The sequence below is a fragment of the Anomalospiza imberbis genome, chromosome 4 (assembly GCF_031753505.1).
Source record: "Anomalospiza imberbis isolate Cuckoo-Finch-1a 21T00152 chromosome 4, ASM3175350v1, whole genome shotgun sequence".
NCBI lineage: Eukaryota > Metazoa > Chordata > Aves > Passeriformes > Viduidae > Anomalospiza > Anomalospiza imberbis.
The window spans coordinates 4,917,139-4,940,613 of record NC_089684.1 but is presented as its reverse complement, the minus strand read 5'-3'; the positions used below and the strand labels follow the sequence as shown (position 1 = coordinate 4,940,613).

Genomic DNA, 23,475 nt, shown 5'->3' with positions numbered 1-23,475 from the left:
AGTGTAACAGCAAATTAATTCTTTTTTAAACTTGTGCTTTAATTGGCTCTTCCATTACATTTCTGACTATTTTTACTATAGTATATTATACATTCCTAAAGTACATGTGATGCAATTTGATGTGGTTGGGAGCAGGGGGTGGAAGGCAGGGGACATAATATCAGAGTGGAGACAGTCATGAGTAGCAAGATCTCAGGAGCCCAAAGAGAAAGCAATTGAACCTGAAAAGCCATTGAGTTCCCTGTCTGGTAAAATGCCCATTTCTTTCCATCAATCAATCAATCAATCAATCAATCACATAATACATTTAAATGAAAGAATATTTAAAACAACTTAAAAAATACTCCCTTTTTAACATAAGACGTGATGTAAAAATAAACTATTTCACTCATTTCTCCATTGCCACCCAATACACCACATTTTTAATGAGCATATGAAATTTATATCCTACACATTGCTGTTAAGTTCATTTTGCTGGAGCCTGCTTCTGTAGCTGCAGAAGCCCAAGAGAAAGACCACACCACAGAATATAGCTGTAAGGATATGATAAGCTTTTCTAAAACTATTTATGATACTCTATTGGATAAATTTTTGTTGCTTGTATACCTAATATTTAGTGTTTTATAGCAGTGGTAAATACACATACACAGTTCAAAACAGAAGACTTTTCTATTCACTGCCCCAGCCCAGAATATTTATCACTGTTTTTTGAGTCTGCTTATAGTTCAGTTGACAGTATTTCACAACTTATGATCTTATAGGTAAGGGAGAAACTAAAAGGAAAACTGATACCCTATTAGGTCCTATCTATGCACAAGGATGACATGCTTTTTTCTTCATTAATATAATGTTATGGCTAGTTATAAAGAAATATATGATTGTTCTTGGTTTCTTATGATCCAGTATAAGATCAATTTACTAGTCACTGCCAAAATTCCTGAAATTTTAATTTCTCTATCTGGTGGTCTTTGAGCCATTGTCCTCTAGGCACTACTACCAGTCCGTGGTCCACTTCTCTTAGGAAATGATTTCGTGCCTTAACCAGACTGTATAATAAACTGAAAAAGATTATCAGTTCAGTTAAGAAATGAAACTTAAAGATAGGTGAAAACTACATTATATATATCACATAAAGGCACTGTAAACTGCTAATGTTCTCTATGAATTTATAGAGGATTTAATGCTAAATCTGCTTAAATGAAATATTGAAGTTTTTCATACAAGAAGAAGAACTACAGGAACCTAGGGGAAGGAGAGAAAAGCACTAATAATGTCATTATTTTCTGACATGTAAGACAAGTTGGAGAAACTATAAAGAAATCTTGTTTTTTTCCTTTCAGGCCAAAGACCTGTGATCAAGGCAACAGAATACTTTTTTTCTCTTAAAAAGGGCTTTTATGCAGAGAGATACAGAAGTCATGTAATTTAATACAATAAAGCTGCATTTTACATGTAGGGAATATAAATTAGCTAAACCCTCGTTAGAAAAAGAAAAATCTCAGAATGAATTCTCTAGGTGACATCTTATACCACTGAAGATGACGATGAATAAGTACTGATGTTTCCACAGAGATGACTTTGTCATTCTAGTTGCTTAGTTTTTGTTGCTATTTCCCTGCTAGATCCATTAAATTGGTATACTGTGAAGAAAATAAAATATCATCCTAATGAGACCAGGTGCTTTTTGTGTAGTACTAGCAATATGCCTAGATTTTGTTCCTTAGTTCTTGTGTATAAGTTTTTTTTTTTTTTTTTATTTTACAAATGCTGAAAAAATGTTTTTAAATTGTGATTAAAAATTCAATACAAAATGTTCTAGATCTTCTTGGCTTTTCTGGTTTCCTATAGAGATGTCCATTTTTCTCTTCCTCTAAATTTATGAAGGAACTGTATTTAGAAAGACTAATTTAGTTGGAGGGATTAAATGCGAGGAATTAGTTTACCTACATTTCATCTCTGGTTATGCATCCAAATATTTGTTATGATGAACAGTTCTTGATAAAATTGTTTGTCACATCCAGCCTATACAATCTCTTGCTATTAGTGACCACTTTGAGGAGTGGTCACTCCTTAAATGAGTAAGCACAGTATGACTAACCTGTGCTTACTCATTTAAGGTGTATTATACATTTTTTAAGTAAAATAGAAAAGACTGCATTACTATAAAGTAATTCTATAGGGTGTATTCACTGCGCTTAAGTTTTTTCCCTCTGCACTACATGGCAGGCATTTCCATCCCCCAGACAATGATGAAAGCTGACAAACAAAATAAAATCATGACAATCATCAGGCTGCTATTCTCACTGGTATTGGAGGACACTGGACTCTTAGGGCTGGGACTGAGTCTTGAGATGATGTGGTGGGGAAATATTTGATGGCTGTAACTCACTCTATGTGACTTGATTCCAGCGCAACCTCTGTAAGGTGTCAGAACATTTCATACCATCTTTGATGAGAATACAACTTATTTAAGTCACACAGACATTGTACCTGGTAATTTGCCCTCAGAAGACTGATACACACACCCAATCCCACCATCAGCGCCAGAGAGTCAATGCTTACACAACAAGGGAATTGTATTGATAGTTCTGAGATCCTCAGCCACCAAAGACAGGCCTTTGCACTGCTTGTGATGGATAAAAATATTAATCTATCCGGTTCTTTATTCCTGGGTCACAGGACAAACCTGGAAAGTAGGCTCTTTAGATTAGGTACCTATGCAACAATGTACTAAAAACAAATGGCAGAGCAAACAGGGTGCTGCCAAGTTTCTACTGTCCTTATGACAGCCTATACAGCACAGTATACCATTTAGGAATCACTGGCACTTGGAGTGCCACATTTACCTCTGGAAATTTTGCACTTTGCACAGCAAAGCCACAGCTTTAACCAGGCACATTGGAAGATACCAAATTCTAAATATAAAACTATAATAAATTATAGTCTAAATCTAAGTATACATATCAGCAAGCTTCTCACAAATGGAAACGGACATGATTTAATATCCACAGATTTATGACATAAAGGGAAACAATGGCATATCTGAATCAAATTGTAATATTGATTTTTTTAAAAACAAACAAAGATATATTCTCCTAGTATTACATCAGCTCAAGACTTTACACTTGCACACAGAAAAAAAATAAAAAAAATTACTTTGTGGCCTTCAAAATGACAATAATTTTTTTCTAATTATCTTTGTTTTTTTCTCAAGCAAAAGGATTTGGATTAAAAAGATGCCTTAGCAGTCCTTTCTTCAAGGCATGGTGGTTATAGATATTTTTTTTCTATTTTAGCTAAGGTAACAGTTTTGAAATTATAGAGAATCTGATTAATAGGAGCCTTGGAAAACTGGCAACTTGTTCACATGCATAGACTTAAACTGAGAAGGGCCAAGTCATTGGATCTGGTACATTTAAGACCTAGTAATAGCCCAGGTTTCCACTTGGAGTTGAACATTGAAAGATCTAAAAAACAAAAAAAAAAAACCAGGAGCTCACCAATTAAGGCAAAATGGATAATGACAGCATTTGTAAAATTATAGAACTGATAAGGCTGGTATCTCTGATGAAGGACTAGTGTCCCCCTAGTGTCAGGTAAAAACTTTTCAAGACTGGAAAGAAATACAGTGTATCTGTTGACACAAACATTGCTCTAGGCAGACACAATGGCTGTTAAGAAGAATGAAATTTGGTGGCAGAAGCAGTCTAAATTCATAAAGGAGTCCTGTGTGAATGAACACTATATGTGAAGTAATCTATCGAGCACAAGCTGTACATACTTGTCACCCATTTTTTTTTAAATCTTGCTGATTTGTGAGAACAGTTTTTATATCCCACTTCTCACTGTGATGTTTATCTTTCCAGGAACTACTAACTAGTTTGAAAGTAAGAACAAAAAATTTGAACTTTGGATTTATAGTTGAAGTTCCAAGCACCTGAGAGTTTCTGTTTTAGGATTAAAACTCAAATATTTCAACTCATTAAAAAAAAAAAAAAAAGAAAAGAAAAAAAAAGGAACTGCTAGACATAATACATGGACTGCTTCTTGGTTTTGCTAATGTCACCTAATAAAAAAAGAGTATATACAATGTGGTTTGCTTGATTTCTTCTGACATGAATGCTGTGGTTTAGCCCAAATCTGCAACTAAGCACCATGCAATCATTCACTCACTCCCCCGCAGTGGGATTGAAGAGAGAACTCAAAAGCTAAAAGTGTGAATACTCATGGCTTGAGACAAACATAGGTAAAGGTGAAACAAAAGCCACATATGCTAGCAAAGCAAAACTATTCAGTGGTTCCCATGGGCAGGCAGGTGCTCACCCTTGCCCAGAGGAGCAGGGCCCCACCACATGTAATGGTGACTTGCAAAGTCAAACACCATCACTCTGAATGCCCCCCCTTTCCTCCTTCTTGCCCCAGCTTTGTATGCTGAGCCTGATGCCTTATGGTCAGTTGGGGTCAGCTGTCCTGGCTGTGTTCCCTTAAGACTCACAGTGCACCTCCAGCCTCCTCCCCACAGGGTTGTGGTGAGGAACAGAAAAGGCTTTGACTTTGTGTAAGCACTGCACAGCGAGAACAAAAACATCCCTGTGTTATCTACACTTTCCAGCATAAATCCAAAACATAGTCCATACTACTGACTATGAAGAAAATTGACTCAATACCAGACAAAACCAAACCAAAGACTGCCAAATTCACTTCCCACTTCTACAGGAAACAGTTTCACTGGCATGATTCTGGCAATCTGTTTTGGAAACTATCAGTTGGTCTGGCTTAATTGAAACTGACAGAAGTTGCTTAGATAGCATTTCAAGACCATTAATTTGATATGGAAAACTGATGTTTTGCAAATAATTTTTCTGTATGTCTGTTAATTCACTTGAGTATAGACTTTTACCTCATCTCATATATATTTTCATGCATTTTACATTTTCATACATTTAAAATGTGTGTTCCAAAGAGAGAGAGAGATAGCGAGAGCATTTTTATATACCTCCTTCAGTCTTACTTAGATAAGACTGAAGAAAGCATTATCTAGGGAAAAAAAAGTTCAGGTTCTGGAGGCATACTTTCTTGTGTACATTATACCATTCATTATTTTACTGTAGTGATACAGAGAGATGGTGCTTTCTCATCATCATAATTTTTTCCATCTCTTACGTTCCATACCTTCCATAACTGTCATGTTGGTGTATGGATCCTAAGGTATGATCACTCTGTAGTTAAACTGAAACGTTAATTCCAGTGAAAGTTTGTGTTACACATAGGCACAACTGGTATTCATCATAAACCATTCAGCAGACAAAGAGCACAAAACATAAGTAGCAAGGTTGCCTCAAGATCTACCTAATGAGGCAACTGTTATTTCTTTTCTGCCAGGGACTGTTGTTACAGTAGTCATTTGACAGGTAGAAACTGAACCTGAGTTGACTTCTTTGAGGTAAAATGCAGAACCCACACAAGTGCAAGTCACCATTGCTTTTTTAATATTTGGGAATTAGACCAGGAAAGCAAAGGCCAAATGTGTTGGTTCTTAACACACTGCAGGTAATAGAGAAGGTTAAAATGAATAATGAGATGAAGAGGAAAGATAAGGCAAGGCGAAAACAGCCTTCCAGAGTCTGAGAGAGAAGCTAGAAAACACTTTTGAGGAGGGCAAGAACTTGAAAATAAAATCCTGCTTTGGATAAAATCCCTTTTTTGCAAGGGAAATGGACGATCAATTAACACTGTGTATTGTATTTGGTTTCTGTTGCCTGATCTGTAAATCATGTTTGCAGTGTGATTCTCTTCCTTTTGGTGGAGAAATCAAAGCCTCTTTCATAACTCTGGGAGAGAACGTAGTGTTTCTCTTAAAGCAGACTCACTGCTGGAAGCTGTCTAAAGAATCTGTCATAATACTCTGTAACAAAGACATGGCTGAATCCCTAAACATAATAAAGAGCAAGAGCAAACTTATCATTCCTGGAAACTAATGATCTGTTTTCTATTATTTCTATTTCTCATTAACTCTAGTATATGATAGATAAACAACCTTTACTTTTCCTTTAAGACAAGAAAGGCTACTATAAGTAGCTTTTCATTTTGAAACTATGACAGACAGAAAACATCCTACTGGGTATTGATTTTATTGGATGGCAGGACTAAAACCTACTTTCAGATGGAAGTAAGGAATGTGAGCTTGGAGTCACATGCAGGGGCTGTTTGACAGAATGACGCGATGGATACGTCCTTTCGTTGCTATGGTGATGGCTCATCTGCTTATATGTCCAAGAAATAGGGCTTCTCATTTTTTCCTCTAAGAAGAAAAACTGCTAACTCATAGTAACAAAGTGATTTGTTTTTGCACTAAAGCATGGCTAATGCAAATACCGTTGCCCAGTTTTAATTTGGACATGAAATTAATATCCTAGAGCAAATAATATGAACAAACAATTTTCCCATCCTCTACCTACTTACTTCCATAGAATTTTTCAGCACAGCAACTGTTTACCTCTTCCGTGAACCTCCAATATATCTGCAACAAATTGGATTTCTGGAATAACTGACACAAGCTCCCAGAATACTGTGGTAACTTTAATAAATTTATTTCAAAGTGGCCTTTAATTTTATTTTTCTAAAGCTATTCAGATGTTAGAACTGAACAGATTTTACCAGCATTTTCTATCAATAGTCTCCTGAATATTTAAGTGAATTCTGTTCAGCTGTGGCCATATTCTATTTCTGTTTATTTTCTTCAAGTGCCCTCTGACCAGACTCTATTAGTGGGAATGTTTACAAGAAACTCATACAGAAATGCACAGCTGAAGCTCCTGAAAATAACTTTTTTTTTTTTTTTTTTAATGTACACAGGGAATATTTTTGTTAGGATTTCCTACATTCACAATCCAGGATGAGCCACACCAAGATGTGACTAATCAGATCAATTTCATGTGTCAACCAAAAGTAGCTATTTGATAACACTTAATATCTTAACTATTTGATTTGAGTTGCAGCACTATTTTTCCTTAAGCAATAGAAGAATCAGTAGAATATTAAACAAAAAAAAAAAAAACAAAAAACAAAGGAAATCATGTTCTGTCTGCAACAGTTCCAAATGAAAAATTAAATTCTCAGTTAAGATTATTTGCAGATACATCAGTCATGCCTTAATTAAATGTAGCTGTCGTTTCATTGTAGTAATCTTCATGCTGTGTCAGAAACCCAAATAAAATAAATATCAAGATCAACCTGATATGGAAAGCATTACAGAAATTACAGATGTATCTGTGAGGCATTGAAGTCATCCTCTCATTCAACTCATTCAAAATCAGAATGCATGACCATGTTATTTTATCAAATGCAGTAGGGGCTCTATGGCCTCCAGAAAGTATTTTTGTAGGTTACAATAACAGTAATTGCAGTGTGACACTTATTTCCATGTGATACTTCTTTCCAGATGTCCCCTTGATAAGTTTGCCAGATTGAAAAACCAAAAAATCTAAAAATACATTTTATTTGGCATGCAGTATCAAATCTTCATGTACCTGTTGAGGAATAAGCCTGTTTGCTTTGAATTAATTGTGAGGTTTTTTTTTTCATTGGTTTTCCTCCCAGGTATATTGCATTACAGAGTATATTATAAATTCCCTTGTTAGAGCACTGCACAGCTATACATTTTGAATAGCAATAGTCTTTCCTGATATAACAGGAATTACTTTTTTTTAAAGGAAAATGGAATGCATGAATTTTCACAAATGCCTGTGAGCACAAACTTACAAATTATCATCTAAAGTCCAGAGATGTATCCTTATGTGTCTTCTATAGATGGTCCATTTTATTATAATAATGGTTTTGAGGTTGAAAAAAAAATGACAACAGCTTTCTGCAAGTAGTAATGGTGATAATCTACACAAGAAAGCAAGGACTAAAACTTGTGGAAGCAATCAGTGATGTTCTACCAGAGCCATTCCCATCACAAAATATTTGTACAAATTCTGTGACATGGTAGGCTCTCCAAGGTGTTAGATAGGATCTCAGTCTCTCTTCCCACTGTATAAATTATGTTTATGTTATTTATAAATTTGTGTTTATAAATTTGGGGGTTGTTTTCATGTGAATTTTTTCACCGCGGATTTTTAAATGTTGGTATAAGATTGATAACACAAGTAGGCTAATAATACAAGTATGCTGAGCGCATATATATATATATTTTTTTTTCCCAGAAATAAAGCAAATTAGCCACAGGTAAACTAACCATCTGCTTTATGCCTGAGCAACTATTTCCCACACTGCAGCTCCTGTAAACTTATCCATGTTAACTCCACACTAGCAAATAGCTAAATTGAAGCAAATTTAAAGGCTTAAAGGTCCCTTGCCATCCAAACTGTCCATCTCACACAGGTCTAGGACCTTGCCAATACTTTCTCCAGTCCATATCCAGTCACCTCTGTGTGCTGTCACTGTCTGGCTAAATTTCAGTTGTTGGTCTGAAAGCCAAGCCTGTGATCTGGCGAGGAAGCTCTGCTAACCACACAAAATACTGACACCCTCACCTTGGTGCTGACCTTATCAGACACGCACCGGGGACACTCTCTGTGGTACCGCTTCCCAGTGCTGAGAGATCTGTGCCTGGTTCCCAGCAGTGACATTTCTGTTTCCAATCTAGCCTCAGATCCCGCTTTAGCCGAGGTGACGTCGGTCACAGCCGGCTCATCAGACTGCCTCTGGGCTGCAGCAGCAGGTGCTCCGCTCGGCCTGCCATGGTTTGCCTGAAAGAATATGCTGAACTTTAATTGAAAATTACCTTCCTGTAACAGACAGGACTTGCCCATTTTTCTGTGATCCTCATTCTCTTAAGCACGCACACACGCCCTGCACCCCACAGAAAATATCTATAATTAAACTATGCCTGGCCTGTGGCTTTGATCAGTCTGAAACCCACTTCTCCCTGGGCCGCGTTCCTCACTTGCTGCTTCTCTTCAGCAAGTGCTTGTGGATGTGCACTGTACTTTGCCTTTTGGGTAATACGCACCTGCTACAGCACCCTGCAGAGCCCTGGCCAAAGATTTAACCTCCTGATAGTGTCCCACTGCATGCAGGTAGTGGATGTACCAGGCACCACACATGAGCCTTTTGCAGCCATCTTGAGGAAGGAAAAAGGCGAAGGCCTGGCGTAGAATCATGGCATCGCGAGCTGAAGCCCGGGTGTTTGGCTGGACAAGGGAAGCAGGCACCTGGGAAAGGGGTGGGGAGGTGCTGTTTAAGGACGCCTACCTGGCAGCTGGATGCCAAGGAAGCCCTGGCCCCAAGTCATCTGAGGGAAGACATTTTGCTGTTCTTCTAATTGCCACAGTGGCAGGAGATGCTGGCAGGCGGGACACTTCACCTCGCCGTGACCATGTGCATTTGGCTCTGGTTGTGGACGGAGCTGCTGCCGCACAGCCAAGGCACCAACTGCTGTCTGTAGAGGTGGTGACACATAGTGGTGGGAAAACTTACTCAGATAATGGCAAAAATTTCTGTTCTGCTGGGGTAGAAAGTGCCATTAATCACCTACACTGTGACTGAATTGGGCCTCTTCTGCTGACTCAGCATTCCTTTGATATTAAAGCAAGGGATGTTTCAAGATAAAACAATTGCAGAGCTTTCCTTCCCACTGTGTTTTATTACATTGCTTCCTGCAGTTTCTAGGTGCATTTCACCTTATGACTGAAAGTATAGCTATAAATAAATTTCTGTGAGATCTTATCCACGACTGGTTCCTTGAGAGGAGCAAGCTCATCAAACCTTACTATTGTCATAATGATTGCAAATCTGGAAGCAAATATATGCAGTTACAGGCAGTCTGATGGTGGCAGCATTTTCTGTGGCCTCTGAAAAGAGCTCTAACAATTTAGATAGCTGGGATCTTTCCAGTGCTCTTTTGAAATTAGCTGCCTGGAATTAAAAACTATTATACAATATAATTGCTATCCATTAGATAAAAGTGCATTCTGAAATCAAAATAACTCATCCCTGGACTAAAACAGAGGTAGTTGCATTAAAGTAATTTGTAGAAAATACAAACTGCACTATTTAAATTTTTAAAGAATTTTAGTTTTGTTCCATATATCTTTAAGGGAAAAAAAAGTCATTCCTATGTTTATTATTTGAATTCAGCTAGTTTTCTTAGGGAATTAAAACCAGAAAATTTTGAACTTTGTATTTAAAATTAACTAAGTAATTTATCACAAAACATTTTTACTATAACTCAAATAATCTTATATGACAACATTTCTTATGTTACATTAAAAATGGAATTAAATACCAATCCAAATTTCATACACATTGCCCTCTGTGTTCTAGTCTGTACATCATACTATGCTGGAAATATGGGCTACAAGTTTCATAACTGCACACTGGCCTAATACATTAGGATAAAAAAAATCACTTGAATTATAATAGGGAACAGAATGCAACTTGCATGACAAGTTTATTAGAATTAAGTTTCAAATGTAAATTTACAGAAATTTTCTCAAGTCCAGTATGCAAAATTTCTCTCAGAGATGTATCTCTACCCTTTCTCGATTAGGAATACTCAATTTATGCAGGTTCTATAAAATTCAAGAAGCTTTTAAAAAGATCACATACTTTCATGTAACCACAGTGGTATTCCAGTAAGCCAAAATTTTTCACTACTCAAGAACTTGACAAAACTATACCACAGTTTTCACATAAATTAACTCAGAGTCCTGCATATTATTCTAAGGACTCAGAAAATAAATAAAAAAATTATAGCTGATCTTGTGACCAAATCATAGGTGATCTTGTTACCTACTACAGTGTGACAGGAAGATAGATGGTTAATTATGTGCAAGGAAAACTAAGATTTGAAAAATTATAATTTTTGGCTAATAATGTTAAAGTTTAAAATTTTTGTTTATTTTGTAAAGTTTTGAGTGAATGTTGGATAGCTTATATGACATCTTTTATGAAATATTAACAATTTTTGTGACCTATTGACATCTTTTGGATACCTACAGTTAAATGAATATTTTCAGATTGATGCATGTACCTTGGATGCTTCCAGCCTTGATTAAGTAGATTTACAGTGCAAGAATCTAAGTTGAATGCTTACTGCATTGTTTGAGTAGATACACATTTGTCAGGTAAAAGAATGACTGCACATGAGTCACATAATAATTTCATGTGCAGTTCCATACTGGAGAGGCTGCACTTGTGGGCCAGTTGCTAGAACAACTGACTCAGCACATGGCTTACTCCCCTGTTGTTTCTGGAAAGGTCCTACGCAAGAGCTTGGAGGCTTCTCGTCTGCAAGAGGCACTGGACACTATTATCCATGGGAATTTGAGTGGATAAAAGTAGTGTGGAGTACTTCACATAAAGGGAAAATAAAAGGGCTAAGAAAATTATCTGAGAGTTTTCTTAAGGCTAGGAAAAAATAAGGCTGGCTCATGAACACAGGTAGCTGCATCTTAGTTCTCAAGAATTAATCCAAAATTTTATATCTTAAGCAGGTTACACTGCCCCCATAGCAAAATTAAGCTTTGCCAAAATGATAAGTTTTTATTCATTAAGGCATCCTGACTTTGGTTTATTTTGTTTTGAATTCTTGCTTCAGTTCCTCTATTTTTAAAGCTATTTTTTAAATGTGGAGTTTTTTTAGGATTGCAAAAGTTTAGCCAATGATTTTGATACATATTTGAAATGACTCTGCATTATAAGGATGATTCAATTTTAATTTTCAAACCAATAATTAGGAGACAATTTAAAGGCAATCAAAATACTGAAACTTTTCAAAATAATTCCTAATTCTGAAATGGTTATGTAAGTGCAGATAGAATTGTCAAGAGTTGTATGCTACTGTAAAATCCTGAATGATGTTATTAAACCAAATCCATAAGATTAGCTTATTCTACTGGCACATCTTCTCTGCTGGTTGCTACTAAAGACTGTTGCCATGTGAAGTCCTGAAGTACCCTCATACTTCTGCAGTCAAACCTCTGGGTTTGACTTGCAATAAATCCTTCCTAAAAGGGAATTTAGCCAGCTGTCCCTAGCTGCTGCTCTAGATTTGTACAAAAGGTTGTACAGATATGCACCAAAGGAGTGCATGTATTCATCGGTGTTTGCTTATCCAGATATGCACGTGTTGGAAGTGACGTATAAGCCAGCTAAACTGAAGCCTTTCCTTCAGGTCTTCCAGCTAGCATGCACTCATGATGCCTTGAAAGCCCTATAGGATCTATAGGATCAACAATCAAAATGAGTGAATTTTTTTAAGCATTAAAAACATTTAGGGTGGGGAAAAAAAATGATTAGAAAATTATCTAATGGGGAAAAAAAGCCCTGAATACTTGGAAGAATTAGCTTCTGTGTTTACTTTTTATGAAAATATGTTTTTGGAATATGTGACCTGATTCTTAGGTCACCATTTCAGTAGTAGTATTATTTTTTTAAGTTTATTTTAATATACAAGTTTTCCTCAGTACTGAATAGCAATAAAAATCTCAGTAAAGATATTATACATGCAGTTCATTTACCATGCTTTCTTCACACTGCCTGATCCTACCTTGGATTACTTGCAAATAATAGAGGAAAAGACTGACAGAGTGGAGGTGTTAAATAATAGTTGGGTGATTTATCCTCCCAACTATTCACAAGCTATTTTTGCATTCAAGTGATAGAGGAACTCTGAAGCTTATTGAAGCTCCTTGTGCTGTTGAGCATGGGAGCATTACATGGAGACTGCTTTTGCTGGTTTTCAAATCTTACTATTCACTTTCTAATTTCCTCATGATTATGATATTTGGTTCTTCTCATTTAGAGTTACAGGAGAATATATCTCTTATCTGGAAAAGTCTTTATTTTAAAGAAGGATCAAAAATATGAATATGGTTGCATTTTTAAGACACAACATGGAAGGCAAATTAAAGGACTTTATTAATATAATTTGAAATCTCATTTTTATTTAATGCCATTCTCAGGTTTTTGTGTGCTTGACTCATGGTTTGTGAAGGATTAAGACTGGCAATGACAACTTTCCAAGTGATCCAGTGAAACAACTCCAGTGTATTTTAATTCTGAATAAGTCTCACTCTTAGTCCAGAAAGAAAATCAAATTCATGGTGTGGACTTGAGTGGGAGAATTTATCCTATATTATTTGCAAGTAAAGCATATATGTGTTTGATGGCTGGTTAAAAGAACGGTTTGTGCTGCCTCTGTCATTTATTACAGAAGTATAACCATGCTGGGAGTATAATTCCTGTTGCCATGGAGTAGCAATGCATATCAATGTTAGACAAATTTTAGGATACGAACCAAAAAATATACTGGGCTAGCTTTAAAACAGAGAAGGGGCATTTAAGCAGAAAGAACATAATAACTCATCTTAAATTTGAACAAAACTTACCTTTTTTCATAGTGTGTCCTTTAAAAGACACACTATGAAAAGACTTCTCACTTTCTGTTGCTGCAAGATTTGAAATTAAGAAAAAACTTCACAGACTCTACTGTCACAACTCAATAAGCCATTCATTCCCACACACACAGAAAATCCATTAATACCTTGATCCCTGGTATTAGCAACTGTACTCTCTGTTGCCTAGGGAGGAAAAATTAAGGACTAGTGGTCAGTAAAATGAAGCAGTAATGGCTTTTTCCACTGTGGTCCATTCCCACCACATCTTCATAAACATCAGCAAAACCTTTCCGAGATGTTCCCCTCTTGCATTACTTGTGTGTGGTGCTGCTGCCAGCACCAAGCCCAGCACAGCTAAGCATCACATCAGGAGGTATGCCCTGGAGTGGGAAGTTTGCTCTGCCTGCAGAGTAGTCACTGTGGTGATCTAGAGCTGGCAGAGACAAACATACAGAAAATCAGGCTAAGAGAGAAGGAAGATTTAGATTCCCATACACAGAGATGTGTAGAGTGATCTCCCACATTTTCTGTTGGCATCTCCACCACCTAGAAAACATGATAGTTAAATAAAATTAAATAAAAAGTAGGATAACAAGTGAAATGCAAATCCAATGGTTCAGTATAGCTCACTTTGTTGACATTTGGTGTTGACAAAACAAATGTAATACATATGATTTTCAAAGGCTTTAGTCATTCCCTTGACTGTTACATTCCCTACTGAATGCAAACTTAATTTTCATAGCTGCCTACAATTATGTATGTGCAGCTGTATCCAAACATATTTGGAATGTATTATCAGGGTTCTCCTTAAATGCTTTTTTTTTTCAAAATAGATGAAGAACTGAAACCAAGAATGCCATAGACAGATGATAAACAACTTTTCTCAGCAGCATGGAGCACTGCCCAAAAGTTGTGGTGCTGAAGAATGAAACTAAAAATAAAGTAACTGATGAGGCTGAAACTGAACCCCATTTTTAAGAATGCTTTCATGTGGCTACAGACAGTACTCCTAATTTCCTTATTTGTGTATTTTTGCAATGCAAGGAATGTTTTTCATTCCATCTGCCCACACTGGCATCATCCTGCCCTTAATGATGATTAGACGGTGAGTTTGCACTACCTAATATTCAACTTTCAATGTGACCTTGCACTGCAGTTATTCAGGAGAACATTCAACAGTCTCTTGGCTTGTCTTCCTGAATAGATATACTTATCTATGAAAAACAACGAGTTTGTTTTGTTGTTGGTTTTTTGGGGGTTTTTTGGTTTTGTTTTTTTTTTTTTTTTTTTTTTTTATTAATTAGGGTAGTGGTTTTTACCTTCCAGCAATATCCTAAATAAGAAGAGCATGAAAAATTATTTTTGAAAGCTATACTGGAAGCTTCATCATATTTTTTAGATCAAATTTCAATAGAAATGTTACATAAGATTGATTGTGTCTTTTGATTATTGCTTTCCTGGGCATCAGCATTCTAGGAGTATGTGAATCAAATGCAAGTTCTACCTAGAAGGTGTAATCCAGAAACAATTTCAGAAGGAAGTAGAAGAGTCCTGTTTAGGACCAGTCTGACTGCCTGGCCAAGCATACTGCAGACATCTGTCTAACAGACCTTCAACTCTGTTTGGGATAACAAAACACCTATCCTCTGTGTCCATGTTTCATGGGCCTTCCATGAGAAAAAAAAAACCCCAATGAACATAAGATTTTCCACTATGGGCTGTTGTGTTCCACATGCTGTTTCCCATAGGATGAGGGAGCGGCAGTTCCAATACTCCTGTCAGATATGCTGTTAAGAATAAAAAGAGAAGAATGCTATAAACAAATTTACACAAACAGAAACTGCACCCATTTTGGTCCTTTCCTTCAGGCTTGGAAGTTTTTGGTGGCTTTAATTTTACAGCTTTACAGTTTCTTTATGGCTTCATCATCTCAACAAATAGGAGCATTATAATAATTCAGAAGTACTGAGAAAGGGTGAGTGTTAAAAGAGAAGGGCTAGAGGTTAGATTCTATGTATAAAACTATACTTCACATGTAGTCATGTAAATGACTTGAATCTTGTAATAAATAAATATTTTCTACAATACTTAAATGGTTTGTACTTCAAGTTTTAATTTAATTGCAACTGAACTAGGAATAACTTGCACTTTTTAAATAGGCAAATAAAACATTAGTTAGACTAAAAGTAAAATCTTGATTTATTTGTAAGACAAGCTCCTTTTTTCCCCTAACAGTCTTTTGATGGTAACATCAGGGGTGATTTCTTACTAGCTATTCTTTATTGCTGAGCTCCTCTTGAAACAAGGTCTATTTTCTTTCTTTAAAATCTTTGGGAACAGACAGTTATTGTCAAATGCTTCAATATTTAGTGTTGCCTATTCTGAACTTGATTTCCATTCCTGACATAGCCCATAGGAGACTTCAAGTGCAACCCTTATTCTAGCAGCTATTTAATTCCTCCCTCAGCTCAGAAGCTGGGTTCTTGACATCTGCAGAAAAAGATAAGGGATAAATGGGATTAATGAGCACTTAAAAGAAAAATAATTAATATAAAGGTTGTAAATCAAAGTTTATATTAAAAGAATAGAACCCCTTGGGGGTTCATGCTGTAAAATTGTATGCTTGTATTAAATCAGAGATTTTTCAGAGTGACTAGTGCTAAAACTATTGTATGTCATTTGTCTGTAAAATGGTATTGAATTGTTATCAAACTACTGTTAAAAAACAGAATTGGTCATAATAGATCACAATAGGACAGGGACATTTTGGAGTCAAGAGAACAATGGCATATGTTCACTGGTATGAACAGGTGGAAAAGGGACAGCCAAGCTGATAGTGTGGGCAGAGCCAAGGAAGGAAAACATGTTACCTGAGATAGAGATGAGAAAGGATTATTTTTGGAAGGATATGTATTTCTAACAGTTGTTCTGAAAAAATTGCATCAACATCAAAATTGGTTGGGAGAGATGACTGGTATAAACATACATATTAATGAAACAATTAATATTTCTGTTTTCAAGCTAGGTAAAGTTTCTGGTAAGAGAGATATTACATGTTAATAAACTATCGGAAAGACTAGAACAGATTGAGCAAATTATTGGCATATTAGCTATTCAGCCAGTCTGAAACAGAAGTTTGGGGATCTAAGTGATCTATAGTGGGTTTAATGTGCCTGTAGCAGCTGTGTTACTTTATTCTGCATGAAAACATCTTGATACTTGAATATAATATTTGGAGGACATATTTTTACATGTCTTGAGGTTTGTGAAGCATGTATATGTAGTCCATAGACCTACACAATATATTTATGTAACTTTAAAAACTATCACGAAGGGCTTAATGAGGTTTTTCCATGTTATTTTTTAAGCACCTGATATTGTATGATTAAAAAGTAAACAGAATCTTCTTTCTGTGAATCAGTGCAATTGTTTCTTTGGGTTCATGTAGGCAGTGCTCTGTGGCAGAACAATTCACAGCCTAAGTTGTATGGAAAAATATTTTGGTATGAGACATACGCCTGATAATATCGTGGTATTTCTCTGACTTTTATAAACTTGCTGAATATTTGTACATATTTTAGAATCTGGAAAGAAACATGCAAAGTAAAATTCTTGGTGTGATTAAATGAAATCCGTGTGCACACATGCAATATAAGCAGAAAGAATAATGGCAACTAGACTTCATGTCTCTAAATCTCTTAAATTTGGTGTAATTTTCTGCTAAATAGTTGCTATTTATACAATTAAGACTGAAGACAAGACTTCTCACTTTTTTTATATTTATTTTAAAAAATGACAAATCACAATGGTCTACTGGATGAGGTTAATTTTGCAGAGCATTAGCAGGCAGATTCACATTCTCCTACAACCTGGACAGCTGACAGATGGGGAATTTCACATAAATAAAGTATATATTGCTTGTGTAATAGTGTAAAATAGCTAGTTTTTAGATTGATGAACTCTAATATACCAAAATTCTCAGCTGACAGGAATCAGTGAAACTGTACTGGTTTATGTGAGATGAAAGAGACGCTGTGTCTCAAAGGCTACTTGTCTATAAATTTTGGAATAATCTTTTGGAATAATGTATATACTTTTATGAATAACATGGTTCTCAAAATGTGTATTCCTGGGTCGGTGTTTGGTAGCTGGGATAGTGTGAGTGATCTGCATTTCATTCAACTGGGAAAATATTTTCTGTAACCATTATTAATATATATATTTTTTGCTGGTTTTATTTTTGTTTCTATTAAAAACTGTAAAGGCTATTGACTTATACTGTGAGTCTTTTCCACCATATACACATTGCAATCTCTCAGACACGTATTTGAGGTAGGAATAATATTTTTAATAAGTAAATTCATAAAACCACATAATGGAATTCTTATTACAGGCAAAAAAAATGAGAAACAGTACATGGGCTATAAGCCAGGCCACTAGAATTTTTTTCTGCTAAGAAAGTCGGATTTAGCATGTGTGATTTCCTAAGCCTCAGTAACAAAATGAGACATTTGTAGTTCTTGATTAGTCATAAACCACTTTAATGATACTTAGAAAGTGCATTTATTAGAAAATAATTAAAGAATAACATTACTACAGTTTATGAACAAATTGTTCAAATAAAAGGAGTTTTTGAAATTATATTTCAAATTGGATGTCCACATATATTTATGTACTTGTGTATTACATTTTAAGGATTTTTTAATGATTTTTTTTTCAGTGCCATGTAAGAGAAATTACAGTTCCCTTCAGTATATCATAATTAATCAGATCTAACATGATAACATTTCAAAAATGATCAAAAAGAAGAAAAAGATGTGACGATTATATAGGGATGCACTATACACTGATACAGATTGTTCATGATAGTCTCTTTATTATGGATAATTCATATACCTGCCTTCTAAAACAAATTAGAAGAAAAAGAAGTAGAATAATTGCTACATATTGTGTCTATTGAAATAACATATGCTTGTTTCATATCTAAGCACTTGCACTAGCCTAGTGGTAGAAGAAAATGTGCAAAGAGAAAATGTGCAAAGCTACTCCAAATGAAACTACATTGTTGCATACAGTTACAGTTTAAATATATACCCTGTTTTATATTAATATATTCATTAAGATTCTCTTTGCTGGTAAATATTTTATAATGCCAAGCTTCTTCGTAAACGTGAAGTTTGCAATGTAGATGACCACCAATAAAACTATCTATCTGTAAGGGTTCAAGGTGTGTTGCTAAGATCATATTCAGATTGTCAACATAATCAAGATTGTGATATAGGAAAGGAATTCTTGCAGGATTAGGTAGCGTTCAATAAGGCTGTAAGTGTGCTGCAGACAGGGAGGGGGACAGGGGCGTTTCACTGCTCCTTCACAGAGGTCCTTTGGTTTCACTGGGGCTCAGATCAGAAATGCAGGGGAAGTAAGAAAAGGATGGGCATTTTCAGGTGCTGCAGAGTAAGACTCGCATTTTAGGAATAAATCTATCCAGGGCTGATGACTGCTATAGGATAAGTACACTAGATAAACCACCCAGACAGAACTCTTAATAATGCAGTTGTGCTGTGCTAACCTTTCATACTGGAGAAAACCTAATGTCTTGGACTATTAAAAAGCATACCAAGGCTCATCCACTTTCACAGAAGCAAGTAATCTCAGATGTTTCAAACTGTGTCTCCTTAGAATGGACAGAAATCATTATTATTTTCATCAGTCATATTTATGTTGACCATAAAGAGTCAGATCTTGTGAGGGGCTGACTTACATTGTCATGCTCATTGTCAGTGAGCAGCTGGCAAGGCTGATGATTGTCTTGCATGAATCACTTTGACTCTTTGGAAGAAATAGACTGGAATTAAAAGTAACCATTGCTGCAGAGTTAAGCATCATTCATTATTCTTCTGCTTTTGCAGTGAGTAGTTTTGCAATCCTTACCTAAAACATACTTCAGAATTGCAGTAAATGCAAAAGTAATTTCAAGAGGGCAGCAGATATTATCCAAAATTTTCATCCATAGTAATTTAAACAAAATTATCAACTCTCCCCCCAAAGAAGAACAAGAGATAAATTTCTTAAAATTATTGCTATATTTAGCAGCTCATAACATCACCAACATGCACATTTCTGTGATTTAGATTTAGTACAAATATTTCAAAATACAGATCTGAAAAATGCTCTCCATTTTTATTACAGGCCTATTCAATAAAATATATACCTTTGGTATAATATGTTCTGTTGTATATAGCAAACCATTTTCATTGTCATCAAAAATATATTTTAGCACTTGCGAATTACAGGGGACTTTAACTCCTCAGATAACCCACATATTGGATACAGTATCTTGAACCAGCTCACAAATGTGTAGACATGATACAGGATGTACATTTTCTGTAGGAAATGGAAAGTGGAAGGTATTTTAGAATTCTAAATTTACTAATGATTAAGCTACTTTAACTGTCTTTATGCTACTTTCATAGATATATAATAAGACATTATTTTCATTGAAAATATGCTTTAAATAAGGCAATTTTTGTAAGAATTTAAATAATACTTTTTCTTGCATGAAAAACTCATTTACTTGTAAGGTGGTCATGCCTCCCTTGCTATTCTAAAATCACTACACACAAAGCAATAAAATTACAGAGCTAAGCATCCTCCAAGGATGAATTCACAGTGAAGAAAGCTGTGATATACTTTATGCTGTAAATCATGTTGTATCATATCATATGATGATACCACAAGAGAAGAGAGCTGGTTATTTACACAGTGGTTCTGACTGGAAAATGTAAACAAAGATGAGTCAAGCACCTTAAAAATGCATTGACTTGCTAGTTCATATCCAAGGTTTTACAATGTTGCTCATTTAGTTCCATTGATAACTTGACATGAGGCACCTGTTTTTAAGGTAAGAAACTGATCAGGTGATGAAGTGTCAGTGGGCTTTCAAGTAAATACGAATCGATTTCCTTCAGTTCATTAGTAAAGCAAGGGTATACTAATCTATGATCAAAGAAAGAGGGAATGCTATATGCAGTTTATATGCAGTTTAAGGAGCTCTGTGACAGAATGACAGCTGTTTTCTGAGACGTACAAGCTCAAGAAAATCTTCAGTAAAGTAAATATTATTTTAAAATAACTGTTTAAGTAAAATTCACATTTTAAGATGGATTAACAAAAGTCAGATGGCTATTCAGAAGCTCTTTCTCCCACTGACATTGTTGGAATTGGCTTGGAAAAGCTCAAGTGTACTTGAACATCACAGTAGGTATAAACAATTGAGCATTAAAAGGTATGATAGTTGGAGCTTCTTTCCAGAACTAAATGCTCTTCTTTTTAAGGTCAATTTGAAGGTGAATGCTATTGTTGTGAATTGCTTTTCTCTGCCAGAGGACTTCATTATAAAGTGAGATTCATTGTTACAGGAGACAGCCTGTCTTGCTATTCTTCCTCACTTCACACTGTATTTCCCCTTACTCAAGAGGTCCCTGCTGTCTGTGGAAAGTCCTGAGAATCACATGTTCCTCTTTGTACCACTGTTATAAGTAGTATGTTCTCTTTTCTGTTATTTAAAGGTGTCTAATTGTTCTAGGTTATTACACTATGTTCATAATTCTGGTAAATACCTAGTTATTAATTTGAAAATTTTATCTGTGGCAGATTTAAAAATAACTGCTAGCCTCTAGTGATTCTCAGGAGATCAATTTCAGAAAGATGTTAAATACTCAACCTGTTTACAAGTCTTATTACCCAGTGTTTCATGGGCTTAATATTCCACTAACCAAACAAAACTGCCATACTCAACTATCACTCCTATTAAATGCATTAATCTTCTTCTCACAGAGATTTAGAACTTCTGTCTTGTACACAAGTGAGATATAACAGTTCTTCCTCACTTATGTTTCTAGGTGTTTCCTCAGAAACTCCTCTGGGGCACTTCCTGATTTCATGAGTTACCATCTCTTCAGAAATAATGGTAATTTAAATTTCTCTTCCCAACCCTCCTACACCTCTTTTTCATGCTGAAACGGCTTGAGTTGATGAATCATGGCTCTTTTCCTTCCTTGCTGTTTATCCTCCTGCCCTTGGAGCTTTGAAGATAATAATTCAGGCATGTTTCTCCTCCTAAAAGCTATTTTAAAATTGAGAAGTCAATTGAGAATGTCATTCCTAGGAGGGCTGGTGAGGTTTAATATCCAAAAAAATTATATTCGTGTCCATGTTAGTAGCAAAGAAATATAGATAGAGGTGCTTATCAAAAATCCTAATGAATTTTTAGTTACCTTGATTTTTCACGTCACATCTCATAATATATTTCATAAAGGTCTGATTTCATTTTTTTAAAAGAAGTTTTCAGAGATTTTAGAATCATGTCTGTAACATGGACAGAAAAAGCATGTGGAAAGTGGCAGGAATAGTTTTATGATTTGTTTGACTGAACCGGGCAATATGGATGCTTCTGATTCAATTTCTTTCTAGGTGCTTATCTCCATCTAAGAACAAAAAAAAAAAAAAAAAAAAAAAGAAGCCATTCATAACTTTTTGTTCCCTCAAGGATATCATTATGTCATTATACAAGGGATATACCATTGTATAATAGGATCTGTATGTCAAGGCTCTGTAACAAGCTTCCAAACACAATGCGAGGAATTTGATCAAAGTGCTGTCAGTGTAGAAGGTATATTTCACAATAATATTTAACAGGTGGTCTAATAAAATGGACATTTTTGTTGAATGCTGTTGAGTGATAATAGTAAGATTCCCATTTTCAGACAGAGTCCACCTTCACTTGATTGTTGTTTGTAATCAGTGGAGAAGGTTTGCTTCTCATTCTGTCTCCTGCATCATTAGAACTATCCTGGAAAAAGACTTTTGCTGTACAAAAATTGACAATAATTCTCTTGTATTCTCTTCTGAAGTTCTGGTTCAGGAGTCCATATACTATAGCATTAAGGCAGCTGTTGAAATATGCCATGTAATAACTGGACACAAACAACCACTCTGGAATCCTAGGGATTACAGTTTTTGGGTTGACAGCCACTGCAATGCCTATAAAGTTCAAAGGAGCCCAGCAGACTGCAAACAGTACAAATACCACAAACATGGTTACAAAGTTTCTGAAGTCATGTGGTTTCAGCCTAGGGTTGTTATCCGGTTTAACCCTTCGCCTTACCTGGATAACAAGGATCCAAATTCGCAAGTAACAGAAAGTAACTACGGCTATGGGAAGCAGGAAGTGGAAAAACACAACTGCTATAGTGTATGCTGAGCTCACAGACTGTGCAAATGTACAGGAGTAAATCCTGGGGTCATACTGTAGCGATCCCACAAACAGGTTGGGCACGATAGCAACAAATGTTAGGACCCATATGAGAACAATATAGCACAATGAATTCCTGTCGCTGTACAGCTTGTCATATTTGAGGCTGTGGCAGATATAGCAGTACCGATTGATAGCGATGCCTGTAATATTGAAGATTGATCCAATGACACTTAGGCCCATCAAGAAGCCACTAATCTGGCAGTGTAGGTATCCCAGTTTCCATCCGTTGTGAAACACAGATGTGAGGACCAGTGGATAAGGGTAGATAGCTACTATCAAGTCTGCAACTGCCAGGCTTACAACAAACACATTTCCTGTAAAATAAATATAAAAAGGCAAGTATTAGTTTTTCTTTTGCTCTTTTATGTCATTTCTGCTCTCATTATATTAATGAGCAGCCTCAGTGGAACACTTTAAATGTAATTAGTTTCTACTTCCTAGCTCAAAATTCATTGTCATATATCAGAAAAAAGAGACTAATTTTTAGTTTTCTTTCAAGAACTGCATCTTTAAGTTAAGCTACCTTTTTAAACTGTCTTTATCTACTATTTTATCTACCATGACCTATTATTTTTATCATGCCATTTATTTGGATTCTTCCAATCACACAGAATTCATATCAAATCAAAATATTCATAGCTTTAAGGCTTGCTTTGGTTTTAAATAGTCTCGCTTGAAATATCAGCAAAAATACTATTTCTAATAAATTTCCAAACTCAAATTTACCTTCTTTATTTAATTTCCTTTCAT

At 35.6% G+C, this 23,475-nt stretch overlaps 1 protein-coding gene across 1 annotated transcript in view; it reads right to left on the bottom strand.

Annotated features, from left to right (window-relative positions):
- Window positions 1-21,947: 21,947 nt before the first annotated feature.
- The window catches only part of MTNR1A (melatonin receptor 1A), a 51,438-nt gene continuing 49,910 nt past the window's right edge, over window positions 21,948-23,475 (bottom strand). The window contains exon 2 of the mRNA XM_068186874.1: window positions 21,948-23,039. Within this exon, the coding sequence (XP_068042975.1) occupies window positions 22,171-23,039 (869 nt within the window). The 3' untranslated portion in view covers window positions 21,948-22,170. The remainder of the gene's footprint in view (window positions 23,040-23,475) is intronic.